Source organism: Mustela putorius, unplaced genomic scaffold, assembly GCF_011764305.1.
Source record: "Mustela putorius furo isolate JIRA1106 unplaced genomic scaffold, ASM1176430v1.1 tig00003858_pilon_pilon_pilon, whole genome shotgun sequence".
Taxonomy (NCBI): Eukaryota; Metazoa; Chordata; class Mammalia; order Carnivora; family Mustelidae; genus Mustela; species Mustela putorius.
Genome location: NW_025422010.1, coordinates 14,021,037 through 14,040,154, shown reverse-complemented (window position 1 = coordinate 14,040,154; position 19,118 = coordinate 14,021,037). Strand labels below are relative to the sequence as shown.

At 39.1% G+C, this 19,118-nt stretch overlaps 1 protein-coding gene across 9 annotated transcripts in view; it reads right to left on the bottom strand.

Moving 5' to 3' along the window:
- The window catches only part of DLGAP1 (DLG associated protein 1), an 871,327-nt gene that overhangs the window by 236,295 nt on the left and 615,914 nt on the right, over positions 1-19,118 (bottom strand). For all 9 annotated transcript variants that reach the window (XM_013051420.2, XM_004742767.3, XM_004742768.3 and 6 more), the window contains one exon: positions 15,629-15,843. In XM_013051420.2, coding sequence (XP_012906874.1) covers positions 15,629-15,843 — 215 coding nt within the window. The remainder of the gene's footprint in view (positions 1-15,628; positions 15,844-19,118) is intronic.

The window sequence follows — 19,118 nt, the reverse complement described above, 5'->3', positions numbered from 1 at the left end:
CAATGCTCAGCTCAGCTACTTAAAGCGTGGGTGGTTGCCATAGTAACTACTTAAATAAACTCAAGGATGGTCCAGGGGGGTCAGGCAGCATAGGCATCTAATGGATTTACCTTATTTTGAGAAATCAAAACAAAAGGAGAAAACCTAGATTTTTTTCTCCCCAAGGGTCACTTTTCCTTCCTGCTAATACTAAGACTTTCCTTTACCGAAGATGATTGCTTTTTTGCGTGTGTGTGTGTGTGTGTGTGTGTGTGAGACAGCCTGAGAAAGAAGAATAAGAAGATTTTAATCTGTTTTCTAAACAGCTCAGCAGATCTCAAAATATTAAAAAAGGAAAATAAACTGGAAATTTCTAGCTATTGATCAAATACCACCATGACTGTAAGTCACAAAAACAAAAAACAAACAAAAATTAACTTATTTTTACAATGGCCCCCTGGATTGTTTTTGCAGTGGTAAATTGTTTATCTTCACCTCCTGAGTAGCAAAGTCTTAGGACCCAGTCCTGCCTGCAAGGAATTGAAAAGGCAGCCTTTGTGATTATATTCTTTGATTTGATGGCTGGGAACATTTCACTTTACATCATGCTTTTTGTTTATCTTCATTCTCTTCAAATGATCAAGTGCTTTGAGATCCTAAGCCTTCATGTTTATGGAAATTACTTTAAAATTCTTACTCATTCCTGCTCTCTTACCCAAGAGATAGAATCTAATGATCATTTTGATATGTTGTAAATATCTCTTTTTCTTATGACTAAGCCTTTCTGCCTTCTTTGGCTTTGCATAAAGAATATTCTGCATGCTGGGTGTGATGCATAAACAATGAATTCTGGCACACTGAAAAGAAATTTAAAAAATAAATAAAAATTAAAAAAAAAACACTAAAAAAATTATTCTCCATGCAAAAAGGGAAGTGGTTGCCTAAGTTATTGTATACCCATACAATGGAATACTTTGCAGTTGTCAAAAAGAATTTCTTAAAAAACGAATCTACATGCATGTATATAAAACAGTGGTTCAGAAATAATTTTAAGCAAAAAGGGCAAATTGCAGAACCATGCATATCAAGAAAGTATGGACATATGTTTATATAATGTCTGCCTAGAATGTTTCTAAAAGGATGCACAAAAATTGGTTAAAATTCTTACCTCTAAGAAGTAAAAAGGGATGGAGAGGAAGGAAGACTTTTACATATTATTAGAATACTCATTGGTGCTGTTGAAATTCTTATGAGCAGTTTTATAATAATAAAAATGGAAATCTTTTCATTACTCCTAAACAGAAAAGAGATGTGTGTAGGCATAAAATCTGTTGTGGTGTAGAGTATCGCCACAACATATAAGGGAAAATGACAAGGGAAATGACCCATTCTTGGTTGGCTTTTGATTTTTAGTATCTTTATCTGTGTAATTCTGCATAACAGGCCTTTCTGGTATTATACTTCTAGGGTTTCCTCATGCCTGGATCTCTGCAACTTTCTTTGGGCTCATTTACTTGATTTCACACTGTCTGCCTGTGTCTCTGACATCCAGAGGCAGTGTAGAATAGTGGTTAGTGGTGTGGACTCTGGATTTTAGTCCTGACTATGGATGTCTAGCTCTCTGACCTTTGGCAAATCCATTCACCTCCTGTGTCTCAGTTTCCTCATTGTATAATTCAAGGTGATAATAATTCCTGTCTTGAGGAATTAGAATTAGGAATTAGAATTACTTTATGTACTGGTGTTGTTGTTAGTTGGTGTTAGCCATTATCCTTTGAGGTGATTTTTGTTGTTCAAATTAGCTATACAGTAATGAAAGGAAGAAACAAAAAGAAAAATAAGAGAGAAAAGCAAAAGACGGGGGTGAAAAATCAGCCATAAAGTCTCTTCACAGGGAGAATGACTACTGAGATGTTAGAAAACATCCTTCCAGATGTAGATCCCCATATAAATAACATAGAACATTATCTAGATGGGAGAAAAGTTCTCCTGTAATTGACTTTTTAAAATTCCATGCCATGTAGGCCATTGTTCTAAAACAACACTGACATTATTTTCTTCCTCTGCCATCAACGATTCTCTATCACTAACTGGATTCAAGCAAAACGAGTTCTCTAATTTAAGTATCTTGCTTGTAGAAGTCTTCACTGTCTCTCCTAAGATAGCTTCCCAGTTTTAAATACCCCTTATCCTGCGTCAGTCAGCTTGCTTCCTTTATATTCAGACACATTCTCTCCCCAGTCTCTTATCTGTGGGTAATTATTTAAATTCCAGGCTGGATTCATTCTTTCTTTCTTTCTTTCTTTCTTTCTTTCTTTCTTTTTCTTTCTTTCTATTATTTTATTTATTTACTTGACAGGGAGAGACAGAGAGAGATGGTGAGAGAGGGAACACAAGCAGGAGGAGTGGGAGAGGGAGAAGCAAGGCTTCCCACCAAGCAGAGAGCCCGATGCAGGGCTCGATCCCAGGACTCTGGGATCATGACCTGAGCCAAAGGTAGATGCTTAAGGACTAAGTCACCTAGGCACCTCAACTTTCTATTTTCTGAACAATTACAGAACTTTTAGTCTGAGACAACATGCATAATGTTATTTTGAAACTTACAAATAATTATACAAAATTGTTTTATTCGTTTTGGTAGCACTTAAACATATATGTGTAGAGGAGGCAGAGCCTTATCTTTCTCTTGTCTCCCTCAGGGAATGTAGCAGCCCAAAAACTTTGATTTCTCTGGAAAGAATTCTTAATTGTAAGTGAGAAGACTTGGATCCTAAAATTTGTCAAGTAGTTTAAGCAAGTCCTTGCTCTTCTCTGGGCCTCTACTTCCTCATTTGTAATATAACTGGGTTGGAATGATCTCTGAGGTTCCTCTGGGTTTTGCTCTTAAGATGCCTTTTATCCTTTCCCTGAAGGATGGTTACATGAAGATACTGTGCAGTGGTATATAGGTAAATGCTTAAAAACTGGCTCTCTGGGAAGGAAAAAAATCTCTGATTTGTAGGGTCTGTTGATTTCTGTGGTGTCAACAGTCCCATCATGGCCAATGGCCAGTTACCAGGGTGACAAGGGCGAGTTGGATTTGAGGAGAGGTGCACACCACTGGCTCTCACTGGCAGACTGGACCAGCCAACATCGCCGAGTGGTTTCTTTCAATGATGATAGGTGCAGAATGTGGCTATTTTATTCTATGTTACTTTATTTTATTTCTTTTTGGTCTTTTAGTTTGGCTACTTTAATTCTCAGCTTCTCCTACTCCGAAACCCTGACATTACCTTTCTTTGCTAGGTGAAAGGAAGCAGGCGAAACAATACAAGAAAGTGGTTCTTTCTTGGCTATTTAATTTCAGGCTCTCCAGACATGAGCTCTAGGATCAGCCCAGTATCCTCAGGATCCCAAACCCACAGTATAGCATCTACTTTTCTTAAGATTTGGCCCAGGGATGATGCTACTGAGGTGGTGGCAACTTCATATGCAGGTGGTAACCTGGATCTATGCCTAGAGCTCTCAGCTCTGCTTCTTCTGGGAAAGAGAAGTGGTCCAAAGAACTAAAAGAAGTTTCTGAGCTGGAAGCTCGGAACAATGTCCAGATGGTGAAGATAGTCTTACGTGGAAAAAGTTCCCAGAGCTCCACGAGGCAGTGGAAGGATGAAAGTTAGAGTGGAAAGCAGATGGCTGGAGCCTAAGACCCAAGACCAAGCTGGGCTCTACCTCCCGAGGCTCATAATCATGTGGAGCCCTTGGTTTATTGGTTAAGTGTTAGTAAAAATCAATTCTAAATTCCTTCTGCGACCATTGGGAGGATCAAATGAAATAGACTGAAAACACTTGTTAAATTATGATGTGTAATTTTAGCTTGAAAAGTAGGCTTGAAAGAAAATTAAACTATTACTTGTTATCAGGCTAGATGATCAAATCTATTTCTTCCTCAGTGGTTTATTTGAGTAGCAAATCAACTTGAAAGAAAGCTAAGCAGTTAATGTGATCAATGCAGAGAATCCTTCTCGAACTCTAAAAGGACTAGTTAATGTTGGTCTTGGGCCTCTCCCCTCCTCCTAAGAGAACTCGAATGAACAGGGATTCCCCAGATGAACTAACAGAAATATGCTAATGGGCAGAGGGGATGACAATACTCGGGCTGGCTGCATAGATATTTTTAACATGCTAATGTGTACCTGCCAGACTGAGCTCCCAGCCTCCAGGTGGGCTGGTGATGCTAAGAAAGGTTGAGAAGGAACAGGGAGCTTTGCAGAAAACCACAGATTCAGAAGCACGGGGAGGGTAAAGAGTCTGAGCAAGCACAGACACAGCCAAACAGTGGCGGGCAGATATTAGATGGAAGTTCAACTCAACAACTATGGGTTAGAGCTACTCCGCGAAGCTGCTTTTTAAGCCACCCGAGGTACATAGGGATTGTTTAGTAGTAAGTTCACATTCATCTAGACTCCTTGGGGTTGACCCTCTGCCTGGTGCTTTGCAAACACTACTTCAGACAGCATTTGATGTGGGGACAGAGAAAATAGAAGCATATGTAAGAAAGCTACAGCTACCTTGAGAAATGTTTGAAGACAGTGCGTAGGGAATTCTTAGGAGGAAGAAATACTAGCCAACAGGGAGAGGTTACATTTGAGAGGAAGATGGAAAAGAATGCAGAGTTTTTCTCCTACTCTTGAGGCACAGAATGGTTAAATGGTTTTTCCGACAGTAGCACATCTAGGGGCAACAGAGCTATGATTTGGAGCCTAGGTAATCTCCTCTCAGAGCCTGCACTCTAGCTGTATGTGGTAGTTAGTTTCAATTGAATGAACACATGAAGAGGAGATGGCTTTCCTGGGGGATAGGGTGGACAACCGTGTAAGCAAAGACCATGAGATACCATTACTGCTCTTCACCAAATATACCCAGCTCTCCATTTTCTGGGCACATAGTAGTATTGCACTTCTCTGTCTCTCTGAAATTAGTGTGGTCATGTGGATGGTTTTAGTAATGAAATGTGAGCAACGTGAGGAAATGACATGCATCATTTCCAGGAAACAGTGCTCAATTCTCCACATTCCCTTTTTCTGATTTGGTGATCATGGACACACCTGTTGAGATATACTGTCTGTCTTTCTGGGTGTCTGAGTGACTGCAACGATCAGAGTCTCCTGACAATTCACAGTGGACACATATTGTGAGCAAGGAATAAACTCTTGAGATTTGGGGGTTGTGGATCAACAGAGCGTAACCTCGTCTAGCCTAACTAGTACATAAATTAGTACCAGAAATGGGGTACTCATGGAATAACAACCACAAAATACCCTAAAATATATGGGTATAGCTTCAGAAATTGGTAACAAATAGCAAGGCAATTATTAGAGGCTGGAAATATACTGATCTAGGTTATGCAGTGGTGAATCATTTGGTAAACTGTTACTCTCAACAACTCGGAAGGTAGATGATGTAATAAGTGAACTGATAACTGTAGGGGAGGTAGTTGCAAAACACAATGTTAATGGCATGTGTTGGTTGCTGTTGACAGCCTTCAACAAGGTATTATACAGTTTGAAATAATTCAGAAAAAAATGGTTAGATTGTAAATAGCAAGGAAGGGGAGTAAGGGGAGGCTAGACATTTGAAGACTTGAAGGATTTGGAAGAAACAACTGATTTCAACCCAGTTTGTAAAAGGTAAACCCAAGGATGTGCTTTGAGTGATGAAGGTATGATGAAAACTAGTGCTGGTGGCAAGGTTCAAGTCAAGGATGTGACTATCTCACACTATTGTTCAAATAGATTATCTGAATGGAGTCAGATAATTTAGAATGAAGATGCAATTAGATAAATACCTTGATTAGACGAAATGATTCAGAGGGAAGCAGCTAATAAGTTGATGAGTATCTTAGAGGTATGGGGGTGGGAGGGTAAACAAATAAAGCAAAGACGATCATTGTATCTGGGAGGGTTCTATAAGTGTGCTGACTTTTAAAGGGAACTCATCAGAATTCATAGGTAAGAAGCTACAGTTGTGAGAGAGCCATACAGCTAGAAGAACCAAAAGGCTACATTAGAAGGTGGAGTAACAAAGGGAGTCCTAAAATGTCTCCTGGGGTCCAAAGCACACATTTCCAGATGTGTACTTTGGCTATGGTCAAGGAGAATAATAGAAATTGAAGACTTTTCCAGAGCAGGGAGCTAGGAGACAGAACAGTGTAAGGAAGTTGCTCCTAGGGAGCAGAATTGTAGCCCAATCAAGAAACATCTTCTCTAATGGTATTGCAGAATTGCTATGGACCAATGACTACTGTTGTCCTCCATCATCTTCTTTTTGGATGGAAGTCCTTATTGTGGATGTTTTGTCCTTGTTCCATCATGGTAAATGGGTATGTAGGGGGCAAGTCATTTTCTGTTAGAGTCTGATAATCTCCAGGTGTAAAGGAGCTACATCTGAACCAGATGTAGATATGACTATGTATTATTCTCTGCTCTACAGATTATCATTCATCACCCACAGATCATAAATTTTGAGGTTCAGGATAGGACTGGGATTTGGTTTTTCTCCCTTTGATGGTGGTGATGGGGCAAGAATATAATTTGTCTGCAGGAGAAGGAGAGAGCCAAATATTTGGTCTCAGAAGTGTAGACTTCAGTAGTCATTAGTGCTGCTTGTCAAATACTGTTTCATGTGTCCGTGTTCTGGGCACATGGTAAGATTGCCTTCTCTGCCCTCTTTGAAAATAGACATCACCATGCCACTAGCTTTTGCCTATGAAATGGGAATGAAGGTGATTTTTCTCACTTGAGGATGGCAGCATTAAGATGCTGTGCTCTTGTCCTGCCTTTATGACTTTGGAAATCTTTCCAAACTTGGTCCCTGACTGATCAGTGACCAGAGCTCCCCATTGACCCAAGATGGACATGTAGCATGAGCAAGAAATACATTTTTGTTGTTGGAAGCCTCTGTGATTTAGGAGCTGTGTTTCACTCCTAGTGTAATCTAACCTATCCTGACCAGCATGGGTCTGAAGCCATCACAGTAGATCCTAAGATCAATTAGTAGCTCAGTTTTATGTGTAAGGGAACAGCAGAAAAGAAGACCTCCAACAAGAATGGAGTCTTACTGGGACACTGAATGCTGTTGGGGACTATGTTCAGAGACACAGTCAGAGTCAGAGATGATGTCTCAGTAACCAGGTAGAAAGTCTATGGAAGGAGTTATTACAGAGACGGGTTGGTCACAGCAAGAGAGATTGGTCCTTTTCATCATTCAAATGAGGCGTGAAGCCCTAAAACCTGAAGAGGTGAGAGTTTGAGCTGAAGTGTTTTAAGACTGAATTTAGGAAAATGGTAATTCGGGTGATAGAGGGGAAGAATCAGGAAGAGCAGTGATATTCTCAGGGATTAATGGGTGCCTAGAAATCTCATCTTCCTGCATGTTTCACTTAAAAATGCAGGATGAATGTACATGATAAGAAGACGTGGCGCTGGTCTTCAGCTGAAATCTTAGATCCCATAGGTCGGGAAAATCCCACACAGAGATTCTGTTCAACTCCACCCAAGTCACCCAGCAGAATTATCAAAGCTCTCACAGAGGCACAATCCAGGTTGTTTTCAAAAGTGCCTGGAAAAATTTCTCTCCAAATTCCCAAATTAATTTCATGATTAATAACTTCGTGATTAGAAGTTTCTTCTTACAGCTGATCTAAATCCTTGGGTGGTAGTTTTTATCTCATTTCCTCTCATTTATATGTAAGAATGTCAGTGGTTTTGCTATAAGAGTTTTCTGTAAAGGTACATTTGTTTAGGATTCATACACAGCCTGCCTTCAAGAAGGATTAGAGGCAGCTCCTAATATGTCTGCTTAGGCTTCCTTTAAAGTAGCTTTTCTCTTTCCTTCAGAGTGTGCTACCACCTGAGGGGCACGAGGAGGATTGCTTTAATGATACAAAATGAAAACAAAACTAGTAACATGGACTATGCTGACAATAGTAATTTACAGTGAAAAAAAAAAAAGGAAAAGAAAACACTGTCTCCATAGAAAGTAAAGTGGATTTTTTCTGACCAGAAAAAAATTCTGGACAAAATAATAAACTTTAATAGCTTCACCCTCTGAATTTTAAGTTTATTTCTTCTATGTAGTGCCTTCTTCCACCATTCTTAAATTTTAAAGCACACCTCTATACTCTAGAGTATCTTTTAGGGTATATTTATATCTCTAAAAATATATGTATTTCTATATAAATATGTGGAAATATAATATGTTGATGTATAAATATATGCCTATATAAAATCTATTTATATAAAATACAGATATAAAAATAAAATCTGTCTATATAAAAACATATCTATAGCTCTATTTTCCACTTGACTGTGGAAACCAGATTTTAACAAATCATTTAATAAATTTACTGAAACCAAGTACAAATGTCTTCCACAGTACTTCAGTATTAAAGGTATTGAATAAATGAGTGAGTGTTTACATGAATACCATTTCTGATTACAATCAGGGTGTTCTCTGTTACCTGGTTATCTGCACTTTAATAGTGAATGTAGATATTAAATTGAAGGGATGGGAGCCAGTAGATAGGCAACATAAAGTTATTTTAAAGCTTCCTGCAAACACAAGTCTTCCTGGCAGGCCAGTGGGTAGCATTTTTGATCAGTATCATCTGAGGGGACTGGGGAGTCTTCATTTCCAGAACTTTCTTTGGGGGTTTTCCCCTGCTCACATTTCTCCAGTCTTTGGGGAGTTGCTGGGTCCTGAGAAGATAGTTCAGGTTATATACCATACAGCCATGGAACAGATATAGGGACAAGGTTTGTTATTACATAGTCCCATAGTCCAGAAGGAGCTGGACCCAGGCTTCTAAGAGCCTATCACTTCTCCCTGTAACTTCCATCAGCCAATGCCTCCTTTATCTCTGATCCATTGGTCTTTTGGTCCTTCCTTCTTTCACCCCAGGGCAAGCCCAGATCAAAATGTTTTCAAAGTCCTTGGTGTTTGGGCTGCCTGTGAGCCTGCAGGACCTTCAGGGCCAGGATGTACCTCACTGAAGCCTCTGACACCACGCCCTGCCCCCCCCCCCATCTAATCTGCTTTCTCAGCTCTTTTCCTGGGTGCCACTTGGCAAGTGTCCATATCCGGGAGACCTTCCTTTTCTCCTCTGTGCTGAGCCCTCTGATGTACCTCCTCTCTGTGGTCTGGGGAAACCGATCATGCCATGTTTCAGCTTCTTATCCTTTCTGCTTTCAATGCCTGGCCTCCAATCTTACCTTTGATGGTTAGTTGACATATAACCTTGGACAAGCTATTTAATCTCCCTGAGATGTAGATTCTTCATTTGTAAAGCAGGGAAAATTTCATTTTTAGAGTTATGGTGATTAAAAAAAAAAAAAAAAAAAAAAAAAGGAATGTAGAGCCCTTAGCACTCAGGCATTTAGAACATTAAAACTTAAATCTCTCTTCAGTGTTTTAAAATCTCCTTCCTTTCTCTAAAATGTGTCAGAATTTCTCTTCATTCTTTCACCTCCCTCACAGAGACAAAAGACACAAGTTCTTTCCTCCGGGGTCATGATCCTTGTAGGGACAGGCCAATCTATGCAAGTTTCCTTCCCAAAGAGGCTTTTCTTAAGATTATATCACAAGAAACCAGGATATGGTACAGACTACAGAGCTCACACACGCCCATCTCATTTGGAGGAGGGCATTCATACCCCAAAGAGGAATTGGTTTTTCTTAAGCTGGGAATGGTGATCTGAGCTGAATATAACTGGCAATTTCTTATACCAGTTACTGTTTGTTTTGTTTTTCAATGAGGCTTATTTCTAGCAAGGGGTTGAAACATATTTAGATAATTTCTCTATGAGCAAGTGAATGAGTTTTAGTTTTAAATGTTTTCCATTTCTTTCCATTTTGGAAGCTGGGGGTGGGGAGTTGTGAAGATAGAATGTAATAGAAGAAAGTACTGTGGTGGGGAAGGGATGGGAACCTATCTTGAGCTTATATCGCTGAATTATAGTCACAATATTGTGGTGTCAGGTTGTGTTATTCTGTTCTTTCTTCCACTGTAAAGAGCGTCTGCTGTTCTATGTAAAATTATACAGAGGGTCAGGTAGGAGAGGAGTGTCAAAGCATTTGGGGAAAATGACAACAAAGGAAAATAGAGACATTTCATACCACTTAGGACAAAGATGGGATGATCTATATGGGCGTGTTCTTAAACATGGTTTATATTCTTAGGAAAAAGATGTCAATGTTCTCATGTTCATATATCCCAGTTCCCCTTTTTCTGGGGAGAGAAGGAACTGAGGAATTATAGGTGGGCAGGAGGAGCCTGTGGAATGTGAGGAACCGGCAGAGGACACAACGTGTCTAGAGAGAAAAAAGGGAACAAGAAGTTTATACACAGATAACCAAAAACAGAGATTCTATCAAGAAGCGTGTTTTGGGTTCCTGATAAAAAATGGATTCATTCTTAAATTTCCAGACTTAAAAGTTGTAGGAGAATACCCCATCTCTCTCTTCTCAAGTTATTTTATTTACCAATATCGCTCCTTTTGTCTTTACACTGCGAACTCCCAGATCTTCTGTGCCTCATTCTTACAATGGCATACCGTAGTGCTGCAAGTTCTCTCAGAGACCACGTGGATGGGAGACAGTACCCGGTGGCATGGCCAGTCAGTGAGAAGGGAGGGCTAGAGAATTGTGTTGAGAAGCGTTCTGAAACCAGATCTGTGTTCAGTGGGAAGGGCACTGGCATCCTTAATTAATGCAAGGATTGGCTGATGCTGTCTGCCACAGGCCTAGAAGTTGGGGGTTAGTGTGAGGGGTTTTATGATGGGAGTTGTCTCAGTGGTACCATCCATGCTAAGACCCTGAGCCTCTCATTTAGTTTAGGTGTGGGTTGGGTGTAGGGCTGAGAGACATTAAGCCAGTTGCCAACGTCACACATCTATTCACTATTCCACAATTTATGTTAAGAAAAAAAAAAGAAAAAGAAAAAAGTGTTCAGGATCAGGAAAAGAACGAAGATTAAGAGGATTAGCCATCCAGAAAACAGAAAACTATCTACCTTCAAGACATTAAGGACTGAATGTGAACCTTCTTGAAACCTTTTGTTAGGTAGTTTATCAAATTGCTAGAGCTCCGTCTAACTTGTCACCCCCAAAGCCAAACGTCCATAGAAACCTGGGGCCCTCCTTGCCAATTCCAGAGACCTTTCAAAGTCTATAATGTTAGAGACTATTTCTTCCAGGAGGAGGTTTTTCTTAGTACTTGGATGAAGAGATAAAGATGTATGAAGAAATTTTAAAGTGTTATTTGCCTAGGATTAATGGATAGTTGAAATTAACTTTAGAATCTTTTAAATGCCAGCTCACTTTTTAAAAAGAGCTTTCTGCAGAATATTGGGAGGGAAAAGTCCAAGATGGGATTTAGACATGGTTTTAGCTAATCAGAGTTGCAGGCGGTAGTCTCAATGCTAGAATAAATAGCAAACCATAACAAATCCAACTAAGACGTAAATTCATCAGAGTCAAGGTATAGAGAGGTTTAGGGGAATTCTGGCCCCCAAATCTCCCCTTGACTTGCCTGAGAATTTACTATTAAGCATCTAGGAGTTATTATTTGAAAATACTAATATTCTTGAGTGATAATTCATTTCAAGTTCATTGTTGGTTAATACCAAAGGAAGAAAGCAAAGCTAGTGGTGGGTGAAAGGATTGGTTACCAGCTGTGAAGGGAAACAAGGAAATGAAAGATATAATGGTTCTCAGTGAGTAGCTACAGAAATTTTGTGGCCCAAAGATGGAGTTCACTGTCTGAAGCCTGCTCCTGACTCTAGAATGTTTGACCTTAGGACGTAATAAATAAATGACGTAGGTGATGTAAATAAACCCTCAAGATGCCTTTATAAAAATAGAAAAGAGAAAAACAATGTAAGAAAGAACAGGAGTGCTTTCTCTCCAGCATTTCTGACAGAAGATGGGAGTTGAAAACCTCAAACAAAATGTTGCCCCAATCTCACTTGGCTAATTTTAGTTATCTTAGTTCATGGCTATGATTCATCCCTAAAGCTGTGAATTGCTGAGGAGGAAGGAGGAAAAAAAATTGACTTAAATGTCAAAGAAGTAAGAACAAAAATATAGTTTTCTTTTTTGGGGAACTAGAATTCCAGGATATGGGATCTTTCTTTTTTTCTCATGAGGGACTGAATGCTTCAAACTTCTAGAGAAATAATGGTCTTGAGTCAAAACATCATTAAGGAACAAAAGACAGCAGTGATTATAAGTCATGTCATTGTTTGAATTTTTTGCCTCCGTAGTATATTTCCCTTGTCTTCTTACGTGCCTCCTTAAATACCATTAAACTAGAACTCACTAGGAATCATCTGTAGTTGAGTGTGATGGAAGCGTAATAGGTAGACTGTAGAGAGGAATGGAATCCCTAAACCAGGTCAAGGAGGAATAAATGGAGACAAACAAAACTATGGAAAGTAAGCCTGGGGAATAGGATGGTAGCTGAGAAAATAAAGGTATATTTGAATGACGGTCAGATGTGGTCTTATTTGCTAAAGAATAGAGATGGTTTGGTGAAATTCCTTCTCGAATAAGAAAAAAAGTTTCTCAATTTATAGGGATCCCCCAGTAAAGTGGTTGCCATTTTGAATTTCCGTAGGTTTGGAGGAAGAAAATAGTCACTAACTCAACTCAGCTCTATGACTGTTTTCAGTATCTGAAGTAGCTGGCCTTCTCTACCAACAGCTTGGCGACTATCTGTGTTTGTCTTTTTCTTAAAACTTGTAAAAACTGCTGCTCTTGGGACGCCTGGGTGGCTCAGTGGGTTAAGCAGCTGCCTTCGGCTCAGGTCATGATCCCAGCGTCCTGGGATCGAGTCCCACATCGGGCTCCTTGCTCGGCAGGGAGCCTGCTTCTCCCTCTGCCTCTGCCTGCCATTCTGTCTGCCTGTGCTCGCTCTCCCCCCCCCCCCCGATAAATAAATAAAATCTTAAAAAAAAAAAAAAAAACTGCTGCTCTTAAAACTTTGGAGCAAAGAAATATATGATGATTGTAAAAATAGGGCCTAGGCTTGAAAGGAAGATGATACTATATAGGAAGCAATATGAAAAGGAAAGAGTTCTAATGACTTCAGAGCAGATCACCTCCAGGCCTGAAGCTGTGAGGGGAGTAGCCCAAGGCATAATTGTGAGAGGTGACTTCTGCACCTACCCCAGTCCTCAGCATCGTCAGAGCTCCACTCCTTTCTGTGCTCCTCGCTCCTGGGTATTACCGTGAGCAGCCGCAAGCCCTGTGTCTCACACCTGAGACCTAACATGTCATTCAGCTGACGTGACAAATGCATCTTGATAGATCAACTAACAGGATACAAAAGTGGCAGAAGGGACTCTGAAGGTTGCAGAGTCCCACTGCTTGTTGAGGAACTGAGCTCTTGAAGGTCTAAATGACTTTCTTGCCCAAAGCATTCCCTCTTTTGCTTCTTCTGGAGGATGTTAATTAACACCATGGCTGTGTCTGCCTATTATTGTCTCTAGTGGAGAGATATTTTAAAGTCCATAGATGATGTTTGCCAGAAGTTATCCTTGGCCACCCTGATTTTAAACCACCTTGGCAGACTGCCTTTATTACAAATCCAGTTTTTAAAAAAAAAATTTTTTTTCAGACTGGATATATATTTAATTTTCTGAGCCTCTGTGAAGTGTGCCAAAGTACAACAAAAACCTATTTCTATTTCTCATATCCTTGATCTACTTTGACCTTGTGTGGCAGTGTTATGGGTTGACTTACATTCCCCACATAGATCAAAGTCCTAACTCCTAGTATCTGTGAACATGACCTTACTTGGGGTTTGCTGATTTAATCAAGTTAAGATGAGGTCATTAGGGAGGGTTCTAATCCAATATGAGTGGTGTCCTAAGACAGCTGTGGGAAGACCCAGAAGGGAGAAGGCCATGTGATGACAGAGGCAGAAATTGAAGTACAGCAACCGGAAGCCAAAGAATGCCAACGATTGCCAGCCCCAACCAGAAGCTGGGAAGAGGCCAGGAAGGGTTGTCCTTACCAAGTTTCTCAAGGATCACGGCCCAGCTCATACCTGGATGTCAGACTTCTAGCTTCCAGAACTGTGACATTACAAGTGTGTGTTGTTTCAAGCCACTCAGTTTGCGGGACTTGGGGATGCAGCCCTAGAAAACCAATACCTGAGTAATCAAGACAAAGAGAAAGGGCAACTGGAAGCCGAAGGAAAGAAAGAAGAGCTACTTTGTTGGGTTGGTTCATTAATGCCATTGGTAGTAATTTTTTACTGAAATGATCTGGAGAGATTCCACTGCTACCTTGAAAAAAAAATTTGTGAGGGGACTCCCTTTGTCCACTTATTTAAGATGTAGTGCATTTTGCTATTTAAATGTTTTCATCGTAAAAGATTATAGTTTTTCAGTGTTCTCTGTTAATAATCTAGTTTATTTTCTTTAGCCTGATATCTTTGGCCTTTTCCTATTTATTTTGTCTTTTCATATTTTATTTTATAGCATAATATGACTGCATGAATGGTAGTATGTATTCCCTCAAAATATGGGAAAAGGCACTTTTTAAAAAATGCCAATTACTCCTATTTTTCAAATGATGATCCAAGCCCTGATATATTCCAAGGTTCTGGTTTACTCTCCATACATAATATTAAAATTTAATCGGGTCTTGTTTAAAATAATCAATTTCAGTAGTTTCTTCTGTAATGATGTTTTCAATTTACAAATAGCACAAAGGAAGTGAGGACTACTTATAACTGTATTTTTCAAAACCAAAAATAATTTTTTAAAATATTTTATTTTTAAGTAATCTCCACACCAAATGTGAGGTTCAGATTTATAACCTTGAGATTAAGAGTCACATGTACTGGGTCACCTGGGTGAATCAGTGGGTTAAAGACTATGCCTTCAGCTCAGGGGCCTGGAATCGAGTTCCACATCGGACTCTCTGCTCAGCAGAGAGCCTGCTTCCTCCTCTCTCTCTCTCTGACAGCCTCTCTGCCTACTTGTGATTTCTCTCTCTGTCAAATAAATAAATAAAATATTAAAAAAAAAAGTCATATGTTCCACTGACTGAGCCAGCCAGGAGCCCCCCCAAAATCATTTTCAAGGTCTTAAAAATTCTATGTATTTAGTGTCCAAATTAAAAACCTGTATCAAGAACCTGCACATATGACTCAATTTTTAAGCATAGCTACTTTCTACAAGTCTCTCCAAGATCATCTGCCCTATTATATTACTCAATTATCTGAAAAACTGAAGGGTCTTAGAAGGAAGAGTTGCCCTGAAAATTTAGTGGTTAAGGAAACATCTGAGAGTTGAAAGACATGGATCTTTTCATTGATCAGAAGTCTTCATTTCAAAAGCCATTCTGGATTGTTTCAAACTCTTCTTCTTGGGTTTTGGGGTTCAGTTTATGATTTCTGCAGAATGCACCTGGATGCCCGTGTCTTTGAGGCACTGGATACAGATGTCAGACCCCAGGTCAAAATCAATAGACCATTCAGTACATAGCACTGCTCCATCTGTAGGTTGTACTCTGCCCTGATTACTCTAGGAGTCACACCATCTGCTTCTAGGTGCTAGAGTAAGGAGCTGGACCACTGGAAGTAGAGCATTAGAAACACTTACTTGAGTGTGGTAAGTTCTGTAAGGGATGGCTGAGTAGCTTTGAGATAGCTTTCTCTTCGTGCAGCAACTTTGGGAGAAGGCTTGGGACTTGTGTCAGAGTCACCACTGTCTTCATCCCCCATGGCCTTGATGTAGCTGCCACTCCGCATTCTTCGGCATGGAATTTCGTCGTCTTTACCTCGAGGGGTGTACCCTGTCCAGTCATCCTGAGGAACCTGTTCACATAGAAAACAGATAATTCATCTTTAATAAAATCTTATACTTTCCTTTCCTTTTGTTCTTTTTTTGGTTGACCCTGAATATGGGTAATATAGATAAATTATCTAAAACTTCAAGATTCATTTCTCAATAACGGTGTTTTACTGCAATTGGTTTAAAAACATTTTAATCCTTGAAAATCCATGTCCTAATCTTTAAAACATCCTGTGTATTAGGAAAAATTAAAACCATTGGCTTTGATTTACTTCTGATTTTTTTGCATGCTAATAAGAATAAGAATTTCAAGAGATAATTTGAATAAGAATACCATTGGAAAGGAGAACAGTTTTATTTGAACTTTTCAATTATTTGTTGTCAACTGTCATTTAAAATGTAAGAATCTTTCACTTTTATCCTCCTCACACCTTCCATCTGTACTGTCTTGTATAGAATCTCTCTTCTTCCTAAACCAGGTACATGGACTTCTCAATAACCTATTCTTTCTAAACCCCTCTTAATTTGTATTCATCTTCCATAGATCTGCTTAAAGCAGTCTTTAAAGGTTTCCAGTGATCTCATGAAAGCAAGTGGCCTTTTCTTAATTTAAATTTTCCTTGCCTCTGTATACACACACACACACGCACACCCCACCCCTGAAGAGTTTCTCTACTTACCTGTTACAGCTACTTATCTGAATTGTTCTTTTCCTCTTGCTTTGCTGGATCCTATTCTAAGTCCCCACTTGGGGGATAGCATATAAGATAATGTTCTTAGTACACTGCTCCTTCTTTTTCTACAATCATTTCCTTTGAATTCAGCGGAACACTACACTATGCTATAGAGGGCTTCTTTAAGATTTTCTCTTCAGTTCCACTTAGATTTTCCACTTCAACATGGACTCAACCTAGGATTTCATAACTCCTCCATTTAGTAAAAGAAATGCATAATGACCACTCTTTTTATCCATTAAGAAGCAACAAACAGTCCACGGTGCATAGAACACTGCACAGGGCTTAAAAAAAAAAGAAACCAAAAAACAAAGAAGGCTGGGTTTTGTCCTTAATATGATTTAACAGCAATGAGAAGACAGAGCATAAACACATTTGTGAACAGTTCCAAATCAACCTGTCAGGAAGTTTAAGAAATGGTGCCATAAATGAACATGCACCAAAGAGAGACTAGAAGTAGGAGTTATCAGTAATGGTGATGGGGAAGGAGTAGCCAGGAAGGGCTCCTGGGAACTGTCCAACTTTCAATGAGAAGGTTAATAGGTATTTAATATTCTGATGCTAACTACTTAGTGATTATCCAGCAAATAATATATTCTTTCATCATTAACATTTAACTATGCGAAGGGATTTGCTTACAGGATCTTTTTTTTTTTTTTTTTTATCAACGTAACAACTCTGCATAATTTTTCTCTGTATTTCTCAGATAAGGAACAAGAACTCAGAGAACTTAAAGAATTTGCCAAAGAACACACAACTAATAAAAGAACACATAATGGCACTGGCATTCAAAGCATTTTGGTTTGGCTCCAAAGGTTAGAATTTACTTAACCTAAATTTTATGATTAATAATATATGAATTTTTAACTCAGAAGCATTCATAGAATTGTTCACAATGACACATACACATATGGGACACAGGTTCCTAAATGTTATAGATTCCAGAAAGTGAGAATAGATGTTTCCCTAAAAACAGAATAAAGGGGTTGGTGGGTGGCTCAGCATCGGTTAAGCATCCAACTCTTGATTTTGACTCAGGTCATGATCTCAGGGTCATGAGGTCAAGCCCCATATGGGGACACATAAGTCTCAGCTGCGAAGGTACAGAGTTCTAACCTGGTTCTCTTGACCACTATGTGATACTATTTCTCTCTTTCTGGGCTATGATCTGGGGTACCTATAGAACCAAAGAGCCATAGTCCCATGCCACCTTGTAATCCATTACATCTGATCCATTTGCTGTTTGTTGATCATGGTAATAACAATGCAGAGTTTTTACTTTTTTAGCTAAAAAGCATCAAAAAATCACTATAGCAACAAGGAAGATTCTTAGTGAAATCATAGATGTTTAGAACAGCCTTGTTTTCCTTCAGTTGGAAGGTGACTCACTGAAAAATATGATCATGTTCAGAACCTCATTATTGGCTTAGCGATTACATTTTATAAATTACGTTGGTACAGCTGAGGGTCACAGATGATGCACGTAGCACTTGGCCATTTCTTGGTACTGATTCACAGTTCATAAATAAACATTGGTCTCTGGAATATGTCAGAGACTAAGGACAAACTTGTATGAGGTCATATCAATTATGAAATGAAACATAGCAAATTTCTGTTTGGATGTTTTTCCCAAAGTTAGTTTATGGTAGGAACTTGGGCTTGCACTAACAATGGGTTGCAACTGTTGCTAAGGGAACCAACTGTAAAGTATTTAATCTGTATACCTCTCAATGAAACTGTTTTCAAATGATAGAAGCTAAGAAGTTGTATGGAATGGGATTTAAAAATTAATGCATTATTCATACACCTAAAGGTAGCCTACAACAAGATTACCTATACAATAATACAGAAATCAGTTCTAGGAAAAATGTAAAGAAACAGAAAATCAAGATCTTGGAGAAGAAAAATAGTGTCTCTGAAGTTCCTATGACTGAGCCAAAATTTTTATTCTGACCCTTTTAAACTCTAAAGCAAAAGGGGAGACAGTGACCAGGTGCATAGTTTTCTAAGAAGGCACGCCAATTTGTAAGGGGCCTGAGTGTGAAATGTTACTGCCTTTTAATTGGAAAGAGCAGAAAATCATGGGGCACAGCTACTATTGTGATCTAGTCAAAAGTTGATGTGTCTATCTGCCCCAGTTGCACTGAAAGAAGAAAATTTGGGGAAATCCAAAGAAACAATTAACCTTATGGCTGTCTGAGAAAGTCTTCAGTATTACTGGTCCTGGGAGTTTGAGGGAATAGAAGTCTTATTAAGGAGAGGAAGCTGGTGCAAATAGATACTTGTTGGTCGTAGGCCAGCCAGATGTCCTGCTTATCTGCACCAACCCTGGAGGTGGTTGGACGCAAAATTTTTAAAGAAACAATAATAAAATCAATGTAATAAGTGTTAGATTTAACAGTGGTTATGAATTAGAGAAAAAAGGATTATTTGCTTTTTAATGCATATGTTTAAGCATTAAATTCCAATAGCTTTATTTTTGATCAAACAAAATGATGACTAGAGTGCATTTTTCTATTTCAGGAATAACCAGTCTATAACTTAGACTACATGTCATAGTTCAG